Source organism: Bombus impatiens, unplaced genomic scaffold (assembly GCF_000188095.3).
Source record: "Bombus impatiens unplaced genomic scaffold, BIMP_2.2 scf_0749, whole genome shotgun sequence".
Classification (NCBI taxonomy): Eukaryota; Metazoa; Arthropoda; class Insecta; order Hymenoptera; family Apidae; genus Bombus; species Bombus impatiens.
Window position 1 is genome coordinate 29,096 of NT_177168.1, and position 14,895 is coordinate 43,990.

Genomic DNA, 14,895 nt, shown 5'->3' on the forward strand with positions numbered 1-14,895 from the left:
CCGCTACTAGTGCCGCCGAGGGAAACCGCGTTCGCCCCGGCGCCGCTCGTTCCTGCGTTCGCATTTCCGATACCAGACGCGGCTCCTACGCCAGATCCCGATCCGCTAGCTCCCGCGGTTGCCCCGCTCGTCGTCAAACCGCTCGAACCGCTAGTTCCCGCCGCTCCGCTTCCACTTGTCGATGTTGTTGGTTTGTTCGCCGGGCTATCGGTTGTCCTACGGCAATCGACCCTCTTTTCAAATCTCTATCGCACCATTTCATCCGATCGCGTACCCCGCCTGGCTCATTTTTATCGTTCTCGTCCTCGTTGCGTCATCGTAATTGTCTTATCATTACCGTGGTTCACGTTTCGATCTCGTTCATCTTTCATCATCCGCCAAAAATCTCGCGTCATCCCGATTTCCTTTCACGTGCATTTATTAACAAGGATCAAAACTAAAGCGCATACAGTTTCAACTACATATTTTGGCGTAGCTAAAGCAGTCGCGATTAGATTGTGCGTCGTCAAAAGCGACCATCATCACACTACAAACTACGGTGAACGACGACTCATAGTCAGGGGTTCTATGTTCTATCTACCTATCTAACGTATTATCCTACACATACGTATGTATATGTATACGTAGCTATGGTGCAACGGCTGTCTATGCTCGTCCTTCGATGTATCGAGCTATTCGGGCTACCATCTAGAATCTAGACCTAGTCTTTTAAACTCTAGACATTCAAGTTTGATCGACAGCCGTGAAAACGCATAAAAGCACGTGCGATTCGATTAATTGGGATGCGCAATGCCAAATTTGCCCTGATTTTCTTGTTTTATAAATCTCTCTCCCTCTCTCTCTCTCTCTCTCTCTCTCTCCCTCTCTCTCTCTTTCTCTCTTTCCCCCTTTTTTCTTTTCCTCTGCACAACGCCGAATCGGTAGTTTCACTTGAAATTCGTTCAAAAGGAAAATCAGGGAGAGTCGAGCGTTGAGAAAGGATACTACGAATAGAAAAGTAACAGAGTTTGTTGCAGTTGAATTCGGTGCAAAAATTGTTGGGAGATCGCGCATGTTAAGATCAGGGAAAAAGGAGAAATAAGCTAATGTTTAGAACGAAACTTGAAACGGGAGAAATGGAAATGTAGAATCGAAGAATTGAATTCAATTCAACTACTTACGCAGATAAAGCAGCACCCATCCGCGAATGAGACATTTCGTTCCATTAGGAAGGAGAATTGAAAGAGAAGATAGAAGAGTCAAGTGAAGCAGTACGAGAGAAGATAGATTAAAAGTTTTTGCTATTTACCAACTCGTGGTATACTTACTCCAATTGCGCTCTGGATCCCAATAGTAACCCCGAAAGGACGCATGAAACAAAAGAAGCGAAAACAGGAATTGGTGAGTCTTGTGTCTTGAATCTTGAATCTCGATCTCAAATTCGAAGAGAGAACGACGAAACAAACGATCACAAGGAATTCGTTTTGGTTCGATGGACTCTCGGAACTTTCTCGTCACAATATTTTCTTCGCTGTCGTGTTCCAAACGTTCCACGTTTCGTTTGAAACCGCGGCGCAATCAGTGCCACTCGCAATAGCAACGAATCCGAAGAAGAAGAAACTTGAGAAGAGAGGCTAGCCAATCGAAAAATATAAGGTGCGAGATACAGAAAGAGAGAGAGAAAGAAAGAGAGAGAGAGAAAGAGAGAGAGAGAGAGGTATAATGTCCCACGTTGTGAGTCATTGTTCAGACAAGCTTATTCGATGACGCTTTACGCTAATCGCCTCAGGGGGACACGCTATCATGCTAATTTTATTCCTAATTTACGTTGCCGATTTAATACACATTCCTTACCTGGTGGTGTAATACTCGAAGAAGGCAACCAGTATTTCCAACGACCTCGTGACAGCAGCCCACATGATTTTATCGTTCCGAGAGAGTCTTTAACCACGATTATTGCGAGAACCAGAGTTCACATTCCTGTTATCGAGTTTATGATCTATTCCATTGAAAGAAGACGAAAAACGAAGAACGTACTTTCCTATTTATACGCGTGTGCAACCTCTAGCCGCCTCTAAACTTTGCAATCTCTTTCTTCTTTCTCTTTACTCGATAATACACTTCCTCGAGCGAATTATTCTCTTCGAATCACAAAACCTGGCACGGTCCGATCCGATCCGATCTTCGATACTTTGGACAAATTTTGTCTAAATACACAATAAGCAGCACACGAAAACGTTTAATTTCAGAATTGTAACATTTCGATACGTTTAGGTATCGAATTCGATGCATGTAAGAATATTTGTAGTTCTTAATAGTGAATATTTCGCATTCATAAAACAATTCGTATCGCTACACGACGTCATTTCAGAAACTGCTTAGCGGTGGTGCGTGAATCTGAGTTTTCTCGAGCAACAATGTTTCAAAGAGAATGGCGGCTGTCGTGTACCTATATCGCGAATATTCAACGTTTTCGCAAATGTATCAGAAGGGAAATAACGAACAATAGTCAAACGATGCAGAAAGCCCTAGTTCCGTATTTCCGAAAGGCGATCAAAGATAATAATAGTAGGCGATCGTATACGCGAAAAAAATCTGGGAAATTGGTTCGGTTATATTCCAATATTCCATCGTGTCGGTCGGTCAGTCTGTTGGTCGGTAGAACGGACGCGACGGTCGAAAGAAGGGGATACGATCGATCTTAGCTACATTCGCCGGTACCGCTGCCACGCTGTTCACGCCATCGCCGACGTCACTGCCGCCACCACAGTCACCGCCACCGCCACCGCCACCACTGTTATCTTCTCTACCGCTACTTTTATTACGTATCGTGTCTACTGCCAATCAACGCTATCACCCCATAATCGTGGTTACCACGACGTTGCAGCAGCACCACGACACCGCCGTGCCGCCACGATTATGCGACGATTATGCGACGCGTTCACGAAATTAGTCACGCGTTATCGATTCGCGCACTGTTCCAGGGGCCAAGTCCTCCGACGTTATCGATATTCGAGAACCGGACGACAAATTCCGAACTCAATCAAGGATATATTATATCGTGCACGTGGCAACGATGTCTGCGAAGGTCGATAGATACGGCGCGCGCATCTCGCTGGGCACGCATACGCTTACATCCATACGCGATTAAACCATTTTTATACACCAATCACCAAATTCTATTGATAAGACTGGCTTTCAATTGTATGTACTACAATTTACACGTATCCATCGATCTGCAAGCCCTATCGATCTCATCCCCTTCACCTCCCGTCTCCTCTCCATCTCATCTCTTGCCCTCGTTCTCTGTCAAACTCAAGACTCCAGATAATGTTCGGAACGTCCGTGCGCCGAACAATGAGGATCGTTACAACAACGATAATTTCGTTCTAATACAGCGAACAAATCAGTCATATATCGTAGATTTTTCCTTTTCTCTGAGAGATTTGTTCTGGTCGTAGATGTCGGTAGCAAAAAGTCCTCCGAGCTTTCAGCACGAAAGAAAATTACGAACGAGACGATCGATCGAAACGCACGCGCACGACAAAGGTAAGAGTTCCTGGCCGTGATGCGGTTCGGTCAATGCCGAAGAATATCCAAGCAACAGGTTTCTAGTCGTTGTACTACACGCGGACTATGAATTTTACAAACAAATTGACAAACTCCGATCCTTTCGAAATTTTACGAAGAATTTACGACTCTCTTCCGACATAACTTTGGACGAATTATGTAGGTACCTACTACGTTCAAATTTAGATGCACGTAGTGTCCCTTCAACTACTACATACATTTATCGAATTACTTTGCATTGCTTGCACGAACAACGGACAAAATTATAATATCAACCATACGATGTTACTGAAACATCATTTTATTTCAGAATTTTCAAATATTTACATATGTGTATTTTGTACGGTCCGCGGGATTCGACGTAGTTTCGAGAAAACAATTTCCGAAAAAATTTCGTCATCAACTTGAAACGATTTTAGTATACAAATCTAATTCGAGGAATCGATTATCGTTAAAAGATCAAATTACGAACAATTTACAATCGATCGATGATTACTACTTTCGTTTTCGCCGCCATCGTCCTACTTGGACGAAAATAAAAGGTTTCATCTAGTGTGCAATCTTGAAACTCGTTAGCCACCTGTTACGTAGTTGACGCATTTGAAAAACACAGATCGAAACAATGCAAGATAGAACATTAACGATCGCCAAGCGAGCACGCGACATATTATATACGCTTATCGCTTTTCCAATTTTATCGCGGCTCCTTCTCACCCACGTTACTCCCACTGACCTCGAGAAAAAATCGCACACCTTTTATGTAGACCTTCTTTTCTGGGCTTTCTCGTCTATAACAAGCATTTGCTAGAATCTTTTACATTCCTCGGTAAAGTCAGACGAATAGACGATAACAATAAAAACATGTTGTCGTAGAACAATGCGCGAGGTGATATATAGGAAATCCGAATCGAATGGCTTCGTAGCCGGGACGAATAAACAAAAACTGGTAGGATCAATTGAAAAAATTGTAAGTCGTAGGCTGAAAGCCGTAAGCCATAAGTAGTGAGTCGTGAATCGTGAACTGCGAGTCGTGAGCCGTAATTCGTAAATCGTAAATAGTAAAGAAGGACACCTCGCGAGAATATCGCTTTACATCGATCGAAAGAGAAAGTGGCAACGTACCGCGATCGCTTTCGCGCGAAAAAACGCGCGTGTATCGCCACTTCTACCCGCAACCGCGTCGCATCACAGACTAAACTTTCCTCCTGGGTGGAAAAGCCCTGGTTGCATTCGCATCGATGCTTTCAAGCCTTCGATACATTGGCGCCACCTCGCTGCTCACCCAAGGACCGTTCCGGACGCCATAGAAAACTTCTCCTACGCACCAGGGATCAAACGCGCGCACCCCTTTTTGCCCTTCTATCATCCGTTTGCTCTCCCCTTCCTGCTCTTTTAACCCAGACCTACCCTCTCCACACTGGTTATGCCGCTCTACCATCGTGTCGTATCCTTACCCTCTACGCCTGTACCTGTTACCATCTCCACCGTACCGCTATCGCTCCCACCATATCATCCCATCCCCTCCACAGCCGACACCCCGCTATCGCTGCCACCACTACCTCTATCTCTACCGCCGCCACCATCACCACCATCACCACCACTACCACCACTACCACCACTACCACCACACCTCCACTTCCGTCCACCTCCGTCCACCATCCCCACTCCCCTACCACTACCGCCACACCACCATCACACCATCACCGCTGTCACTCTACCCTTCTACAAGCGTACCTTTCTCTCTTCATCTTCGATCCGTTATCACTTCTCTCAAAATCTTTGCTTTGTCGCGAATTTCCTTGGAATTTGATTTGATCCGATAGTTAGCATCAGAAAATTACGTTGAACGGTGGTATTTTGTTCCCCAAACGATCTATATCGAACTTTCCAGATTGTCTATCCAACGTATCTCATGAATCTTAAAACCGTCGCGTAGCGTCCAATCCCCTGATTCGCAGTTGCATGCAAGTTGTTTTTCCATTTATCCAAAGTCGATTAAATCGGCAAAAATCGAACGAGAAAGAAAGAAATTATAGCTGGAAATTTTTTCCGATTTTTCATATACGAACGAGAAAAACCCACGAATCGTCGAAACGACGAGTTCGATCGGGAGTTGCTCCTGTTTCTCCTTTGTCTAGAAAAAGCCTGAGGCATCGTTAAATAAAGTGGGCCAGTTCTGGTGTCCTTTCAATTATTTGTATATATCTTGGTGGTCGGGAAAAACTCGGATGAGAAATAAAGGAAACGAAAATGGGTTGCAGACACGTGCGCAGGCGCGTTCTCGTGTCATTTAACTGACCGAACTCTACTACCGGATGATAGACGCGGCTGTTCCGTTTACAAGATTCATCGCCTCGAGCGATTTGAATACGTATTACATGTGGGTACAGTGGTCTCTCGGCAAAATCTACAAAAACGCGTGGACACGCGACTCTGTATATCGACACATATAAGTAATTTACGATAAATCTGAAAATTGTTCAATAGCAGCTGTAAATCGAAACAACAACATTCAAATGTCTCTTTAGTTTTACTCGAGAGCTCCTCTTCTCCGGCATTTCACATTGATGATGTTTTCTTTTGTTTGATAGGAAAAATATTATTACACATCGACTATCGTTATCGATCACTTCTCTACATAAATTTCTCCTCTTTCTCTCTCTTTCTTACTCCTTCGTCCCTTCCCTCCCTTTTTCCCATTTTCTCTTTCTATTGTTTTTCCTCTCGCTACCTCTGTCCAATATTTCGCCCTTTTTCTATCAATTTTTCTTCGTTGATCAACGTTTCTTCTTCTCGATTCTCTTACCGTGGATCTTGCGCCTATCGGCATCTTACTTTTCAATGTAGTCGTAATTTCAAGTACGCGACACGCGCATACAGGAACGTCCCGTAAATGAGACAAACGAAGACCGACGAAGAACGATAAAAGTACAAAGAACGAGAATGAAAAACGCGTATGGATCTCGAGACCCAGGGAATTATTAAGTTGACGTGGATAAGCGAAGTTGGAAATTCGTTCCTTTATAAGTATATATACATAGTTATAGATATTTATAGGGGTACGTTTCGTTGAAACGATTCGCATGCTTCGAGAAATTGTTGATGAAAAGAGAAATGGTTTGAAAACCGCGCGAACTTCGCGCGACTGCGAAAGCAGAAGGGGTAAAAAAGGAAAAGGACGAAAAGAGTAGAAGATAGTGAGTGCAAGCGGCCATAATGGGCCATAATCGGCCATAATCGGCCATAACCGCGCGCGTCCATCGCGAAAACGGCAGCGACTCAACCGCGTAGCGTGGATAATCAGTATCGGACAATGAGGAATCGGACGGACAATCTCGGATGGAAGCAGCGACAAGCAAGTGCGCGCGCGATAAACTACCAAAACGGACTTGAATGCGTAGGTTTGTGTGATACTAATTGCCTAGATGGCGATGAAACGCGACAGAAGCATAAAAAAGCCAAGCAATTAATTAGTGCGCGCGCTACGTGCCGATGCTTTCTAGCATCCTGGTTACTCGTACCACGTCGAATCGATTACGTGCTCGACGAACGGCCGAGTTAATTTACTCACAGACTCTGCGACAAGAACCGCGACAGTGCCAACTTGCTGATTCGATTGTTTTTCAGGCCATCCAACATTGCAGAGGCTGCGATTTCCATATTCGATCGTTCGCTTAACCAAACTAGAAGCGAAACAATTTCCCGTGTTCGTTCTTGACTGATTCCAATTTATCGAGTAACGAGCTCCTTCGACGTCCCAACCAACCAACGTGTTCCTCCTATTCGTCGAATCGAAACGCGTCCAACGAAAATCCCTCGATCCCAATTCAGAGGCTGACTGATATAATAATATCACGATATCGTATTGTACGTTCACCGTATCGTATCGATCACTATAATTCTCTGTGTTTCGAAGCTGGTCGTGTTTGCTATACGAACTATCGAAATAACAACTAGGCTATTTCGTCAATTTTGTTCCAAGCACACATACAAATCGTCGAAAGACGAGGCGAGGCGAGGCGAGAAAATGTAAACAGCGTTACAAGTCCTCCTTGCTGACTGAACGCTGATTATTTACTTTACCCCTCTCTTTTACCTCGATGCCAATTAATCCAATTTTCAACGTATTTCTCGTCGAATCGCAGCGTCGCATGATTCGAGCCTAATTTCTTCTTCATCAACGATCTCGTATCTCAATCTCCTTTCTTTCCAACACGATCGTCACCAATCTCGTCGACGAAACAGTTTCATGTATAATGGAAACAGTTTTCGCTTTCTTCTCCACCCTTTACCAACCGCTCTCTTTCTCTCTCTCTCTCTCTCTCTCTCTCCCTCTATTTATTCTTTCTCTTCCTCCTTATCGTTTTATCTTTCTCTTACACGCTTCTCGTCAACTTTCTGTTTACCCCCCTCCCGCCGCGCTTTCACTCGTCCTGTCCCCCTTCTTCTTTGGTTCTTTTCCTGAAAAGACGTTGATGATTTGTCGTCGTTCGTGGTTTGTCGGTCGTCGGTCGTCGTCAGACAGTCGTCAAAAACTGCCGTGTCCGGTCCTTTTACGCGTTACGGTCACGATAGTTAAAGTCTTCTACTTCTCGACGATGACAACAATGACTAACTCTCGAGATTCTTCTCTTTTATTTTCTTTTCTTTTCGATTTTATCTTTTAGCACGATCGTTTGTGTTCTTTTCGAAAAAGAAACAGGAAAACTGAAAATCAATTTCTTAGTAATTTACGAGTAAATCGCGTACAAACGTTGTTCGTTCCGGATAGAAATGAATACTTGATCGAGACGCGCTACGTGCCCTTCCAACGACCGATTCACCCACGATATGTAGGATTAAGACTAACCGTCGCGTCACATTCGAAGTAGTCAAAGAATTCACCTTTAACTCTTCGATATTCTTGATTCGAAAAACGCTTTGTGTCGTCCAGCGGCAACGCTCGACGAATAGATTAATAAATACATACAACGACTAATGATCGTCACTTTTGCGATTCAACAACGTTGTAGTTATAGTCAACGCGTTACAAGTGCCCAAGGAATATGATCAGTTTGCCCGTAAAGAGACGAAAAAGAAAACTTTTTCTTTCTGCCAACACAACTTTGTAATTTTTCAAACTTTTCTCATTTTCTTTTTTTTAACTTTTCTCTCCACCCGCTTTTCTTCTCTATGCTCGTCTCTGCTTCTCCTTCGCTTTTCCCTTTCGTTTCTATCCTCCTCCCTTTCTCTTCTTTTCGCTGCTCGTTTCCTCTTCTTTCTCGCGCTGTCTTTCGAATTAAAGAAGGTTTGAACGTAAAACTATTTATTCACTGGTTTTCAAAAAAAATCCGCAAATACACCGATCGAATGTTTCCGTTCGTCGATTCGTTTGCCGTCCGACGTGACAACCACTTTGATTTCACTACGACCCGATCCGATCCGATCCAATCCGATCTAAAGAGTTAAATAAATTCGATCACTTAGACCGAAAGTCGGCCGATCGAATGCAAGGGTTGCGTGGTGAAAGCACGATATACACCCGTCTAGTTTTCGACGAACCCAACAGGATGATATGGGAAAGGGGAGAAGGTGGCGGAGGTGGAGAAAGAGGAGAAGAATAAAGAGAAAGAGGAGAGGAGGGGGTGTGGATAGAGGATGGTAGTAGAAAGAAAAAAAGATTGTTCGCGTAATTAGCCAATTACGGAAAGAAAATTCTTCGAAAATTTGAGCGACACGCAACTTCTTGTTTTGAAAACGAAGAACCGATTTAACGCCCTTTTTAACGAAATACCAGATCGTTTTGAAAACCAGTGAAAATCGACGCACTGTGACTCGTACTTTTAATTAAGTCACTCTCGATTTTTCGTCATACTGTAAAGATGTTCAGCCATTGCTCTTCAATATGAGCATCCATTTCCTTCGATCCTCGATTACGTCCTCCAGGAAACAAGGACAAGGACGACGATAACAAGGACAAGGACGACGACGACGACGACGACAACGACGATGATGATATTCACGACAACGTCGATAGCGACGATAGTAACACCAACAAGGATAAATGATAATCGATATCAGAGGCGAGAAATTCTCGAAGGATGATACGAATACGAAAAATGTAGAGAACCGGTCCAACGACTAGTATACGTTTCGTCCAACTGAAACGGACGAGCCGTTTGCTAAACGCGAACTACCTTTCTCCGCTGTGGTATGACCTACTCGTACACTGCTCTCAGCTGCTTTCAACCCCCGGAATCCTACCGTTACCCCTATGACCAACCCCCACTAGGTCCTTCCTGCCTTCCCCTCCCCTCACCTTCTTTCCCCATTCCTACCACTGCCCTCGTTCCACCCGTTTCGTTTCTACCACCCCAAGTCCCACTCCGATCTTTCCCGCCTCCTTTCCGCACCACGATCCACACTCCCTAGACTCGACTCTTCCTGGACCTTTGCTTCCCCTCCGACTCTTTTCCCAGGATCGCTTATACATACATACATACTTACGTGCATATACATTACTATCACTATTACTATCTGTCCCTCTCTCCATCGTACTGCTTCCTTCCACGGCGCATCTCCCATTCTATCCTGTTCTGCCCTGCCTGCCGCTTCTCCTACCGACTATTCTTTACCGACCGGTGCTATACTATGTAAACTATGCTATATACATACAGTATGTACATCACTCGACGTATGTCCTTGCTTCGTCGCTTATTTCTCCATGTCCCTACCACATGTCAACTGTCGCGCGCGCTTCTTTTCTCGTATCATCCTTTCAAGCACGTTAGCCGTTCTTCTTTCGTTTCGTCTCATCTCATCCTACGGATAGCTTTTGTTCATCATCTACCTTCTACTCTCCATGCCGTTTACGATTTACATTTTTTACCTTACTTTTACTTTTCTCTCTTAAACCTTCGTAAATCTAATAACCTTTCCATTATCCTATTTTTCCTACTTCCTACATCGATGATTAACGATCTACGATCGACGATCGATGATTCAATTACGCCATTCAGTAGTCGCGATTTATATTTTTCGTTTCTCCTTTTTCCTCTTTTCAAAATTTCATTTCTTTCGATAAAAGTTTGCGATTGATATATCCGTTCGACACAATGATTACGAGCAATCGCCATCTCTTTCGAAACGTTTAAACTAATACGGAGATTTACCAGTACATATATGTATTTATGTAGTATGCTTTGAAACAGGTGATACGAAAGATAGAATTGTTTTGTAACGTTACAACATAAATTAGTTTTATCTTATCTTAATTTATCTATGTCGTATGTTGTTACCGAATATTTAACTACTAACAATACTAGCACAAGGTCTCCATTTTCCTTTATCCGTTTTATATCACGAGGAATTGCGACGAGTAACGTGGATTTTTGTGCAACGGAATGTTTTAATAAGAACCAAACGATTTCGGAAATACGTGTATCGCGGTTCGATTAGCTTTCGATCGGCACAAATAAGTAAAGATCGTAACGAACTGTAATTGTTATACGAATCTCGATAGAAGACAGTAGCTATGTATGTATGTATGAAGTATGCAACGTAACAAGTGGCATATCTGTTGCATTCCGCCGATTTAAGTGCTGCGAAACACCAGACTACCTGGCAGGTTTCCAATTGGCACCTTGTTGGGAATTACGGAATTTATAGCGCTCTATCTCCTTCACTTTATCATCGTTTGCAACTTTTTCGTAGTTTCTCGGCCGATCAAGTTCACGAGTTTCGATACTCGATTTCGAAGTAAACACTTGATCGTTCCTGCAAGCGACAATAGCAAACCAATATGAGATTTAAGCGATCGATTCGACGAACAATTTCGATCGCGACTTGATACATGTTTATACACATTACTTTATATCCAGTGTTTTCCCTTTCATTTTTCTTTTTTCGTAGACAGTTGACAGAAATGAAAAGATATCCACGACGTAGTATGCAATACAAATTCGTGAACTAAATTTATTTACAAATTGTTTATGCAATTTTTATGTTGGAAATAATGCTTTTGTGGATACAGTGATTCGCCGAAACGTACGCGCATCTATGTTCGGCCGCGACCGAAATAATTTAGTTCTATTTATTTATTTATTTACTTATTTATTTAAGCGAGCAATATGCCCTTTGATGTACATCTATAATAGTGGAAATGAAGATACAAAACGAAAAAAATCATCTAGAACGAACAGACATTACATTATAAGTGCGCATGCAAAGATGCTCTTCTTCTTATAATTGTGTAAAATATTGGAACATCCGAGAATCGATTACAGAGACACGGAAAGAAAAAGTAAGTTTGTACATTATTATCATTATCATTATCATTGTTGTTGTTGTTATTTTTATTATTGTTATTATGATTATTATTATTTTTATTATTATTATTATTGTTATATATTTATGCATTAGTTTTGTACGTTAACGAAAATTAATCGATCGTTCGACCTCGAACCACTGTCGAAAGATACCTGTACCTTGTCAGTGCCCGAGCCGCGTAATAAAACGATATTCGAAACGCGAATTTCTCTATTGTCGGTAAAATCGGCATTTTTCGACAATGGCCAAGTGATCGGTCAAATGGTCAAGTCACAGAGGAGTATACATTGTGCATAGACGTCTCGTCGGTCACAATGACCTGTCCCTAGTCGGTCTCTATAATCAAATTATTTCTCAGTCGGTAACAAGTAATGGATACTTCTTTACCAACCGGTGCTTTCAACGTTTATCCATTTTCATTCGTATGTTTCAATTGACTAATATATACGTACATATGTTTGTACATATGTATGTACTCTCTTTCCTACTCTCACCTCACATCACTTCTCTTAATGTTTCTCTTCCCATTTACACAGTTTTATTAGGAATATAACTGCGGTATTATATTATCGGTTATTCGTTTGCCAAATTATTACATACATCTTTACAGTTTTCGTTCGAGAAAGGTACGGTTATATTTGATCGGACAAACAGAGTGTAAAACCAAATTGACGTTTGAGCTTACCCGAAAGATTTTGTACTGATTAAAGGTGTCCTGAGATTTAAAAGACCATTTCTCTTAGCTGGTTTTCCATGTCGGTTATCGTTGAAACTATCCCCGTGTTCGCTCTGTGGTTCGAGATCATTGTCCCGCCGTTTCGATCTTTTCGTTCGAAGATAAAGCCACGCTGCCATACCAAAAACCACCAATATCGCTAGACCTCCCACTGTTCCAAAAACTGCTGTTAGAATTACGTCCTTTCGCTCCATGCTAAGTTACCTTTGAAAGAAAGATGTTTATTCAAATAGAGAACCGTTTTATCAATTTTTGCCTGTTTGACCTCTCACATCACACTCGTATTCATCAATGAGTCTCGTAATTGTATTAAATTGTCAATCGAATACAGAGATCATATTAATATATTGACGAGGCGAGAAAGAGCGTATCGTGTGCGATATCGATATTAAAAATACAACTACCCTTTGCTCCTCTCGTTTCCACAAATTTCCCATTATCTACGCTCTACACAGGAGGGGAGTTGGTGCTTGCCGAGGACATGCCAAGAATAAATAACACGGTGACACCGCAACGATATTGCATATTACCCAGCTCTCTGTCGATTATATTTCTCCAACTAATCAATACCAATGATATTTTTCACCTCCTTCTCGTTTCTTTGGTCATTTATAGCCATCATATTTTATCCTATGTATTTAATTTCTTTATAGTCTGTCCTCTTCGCCTCCCTTCTTCCCCCCTGTTTCTGCTATGCATAATCCGTTTTCATAGCGAAAGAGATGCAGTGCATGAATGCTCAATTGTTACGTACATAAGCAGATTGGTTTTTCCCATGATAAGAAACTGGACGAGCGCGTAGGCGTTACGTGCTTTAACATGTAAACAACCCGTTAAACCATAGTACAGCATAGCATATTAACCTTTCAATGAATCCCCGGCTTTCCCCGTATTCGTAGAACACTAAATGCGGATACCGCTCGACCGTTTCACTTCTCTTTATGATTCATTATCAATCTATGTTAAATTAAATGACGCGTCACATAATCGAGCTTGGCATAGTTTCAAGTGGTCTTTTCATCGAAACATTTCAGACAACCTAATTAATTATTAACCTTGTGATTAAAATCACGTTCGCTAAACAAAAGATTTTCCCCTCGATCACGGTAACGGATGTTGGTTCGCAGTTGTTCACCTTTTTACTCCGTGATCAACGTTTAACCAAGCGCGTATAAACTCACCGATCCGGTTAATGATCGATTATTATAGCTATGAATAATAATAATATAGCGAGTAGGTTGAACGAGACAAGATAAACGCATTACCGAATCATTCAAAGTTTACAAAGTCTCAAACTCGCCAATAAACTAATTGCTATTTATGGATGTTTAATCGCAGAAAATATCAGACGGGTAGTTCCCATCGTTTTCAGTTACGTTACCGCGTAGGTCGTTGAGTAATTGTTTTTCTTTTCACTGTGTGCCGATACCGTTGTACCGCGTGTCTCTTTAACGCACGGTAATTTCGATAACCTCTACTACTCTCCTGCTCGATCCCAAGATTCTTCTATGCATAATAGACTCTGGTCGAGCTTTTTTGCTTGAAACGGAGCAAACGATGCTCGAAAAGCGTGAAAAGCGTGAAAGACTGGACAACTTTAACATTCAACCGACTAAAGCACTAAGCAAGGCGGTATTTATAATTGACCCTCTACCGAACTTTCAAAAGCTTTAAAATTAGGTCGTGCAAAACTTTTCTTTTCTTCCGTGCGTTCAAAAAGGGGCAAGATTGCGCGTGCACGACAATCTATCATTAGCATCGAATTTCATAGCAAATTGCGTTCGTCTCTTCTTCGTGAAAGCATTCTTACGCTTTTTGTGTGTAATATATATATACATATATATATATATATATGCTTCTTCTAAGGTTAAGGGTTAACAGATGTATCCTGTTTGAAATATCAAAACTTGTTATAACAGTTTTCTATGTTACCCCTATTCGATAAGATCCGTCGATTTAATCCGTTTTATGCGCCTACCGCGGCGCAAACGTCGTAATTGATACGCTACAATGAAATACTTTATCGGAAAGATAAACACGTATTAGGAATCCTATTGTGGCTTGTATTTACGATATCAGTCCATGTCCATATGACCACCACGTGTTGTTATATCGTAAATGCTCAATCGTAATCATACCGTGTAATTTATTTTCCGAATGTAATTAACTCGACAGAAGTTCAGTTAGAGATGAACGATAGACATTAATAAAGAAAGAAACGTTCGGTGCGTTATTCGTGGAGATGACCTGGGAGCCGACTCGTTTCCATTCCCGTTGCCAACGCCGTGACGCGACGCGTCGCG

The 14,895-nt window shown here is 42.1% G+C and overlaps 2 protein-coding genes across 20 annotated transcripts in view; one reads left to right on the forward strand and one right to left on the reverse strand.

Moving 5' to 3' along the window:
* The window catches only part of LOC100748825 (synaptotagmin-7), a 22,780-nt gene that overhangs the window by 5,973 nt on the left and 1,912 nt on the right, over positions 1-14,895 (reverse strand). Inside the window, exons 1-4 of one of the 17 annotated variants that reach the window (XM_033323008.1) lie at positions 9,585-9,719; positions 7,121-8,010; positions 1,308-1,319; positions 2-216 (exon numbers count right to left, since the gene is read on the reverse strand). In XM_033323008.1, the coding sequence (XP_033178899.1) occupies positions 2-216; positions 1,308-1,319; positions 7,121-7,209 (316 nt within the window). In that variant the 5' untranslated portion in view covers positions 7,210-8,010; positions 9,585-9,719. Of the gene's footprint in view, position 1; positions 217-1,160; positions 1,211-1,307; positions 1,320-1,833; positions 3,221-4,302; positions 4,973-7,120; positions 8,458-9,369; positions 9,720-12,541; positions 12,797-14,895 lie in introns of those variants that run through there. The other 16 variants (XM_033323014.1, XM_033323007.1, XM_033323011.1 and 13 more) reach the window with 16 other exon arrangements.
* Positions 6,848-14,895, forward strand: part of LOC100740669 (vanin-like protein 1) — a 20,695-nt gene continuing 12,647 nt past the window's right edge. Inside the window, exon 1 of one of the 3 annotated variants that reach the window (XM_033323001.1) lies at positions 6,848-6,950. The gene's annotated coding sequence lies outside the window, so the exon portion shown is untranslated. Of the gene's footprint in view, positions 6,951-11,649; positions 11,831-14,895 lie in introns of those variants that run through there. The other 2 variants (XM_033323002.1, XM_033323000.1) reach the window with 2 other exon arrangements.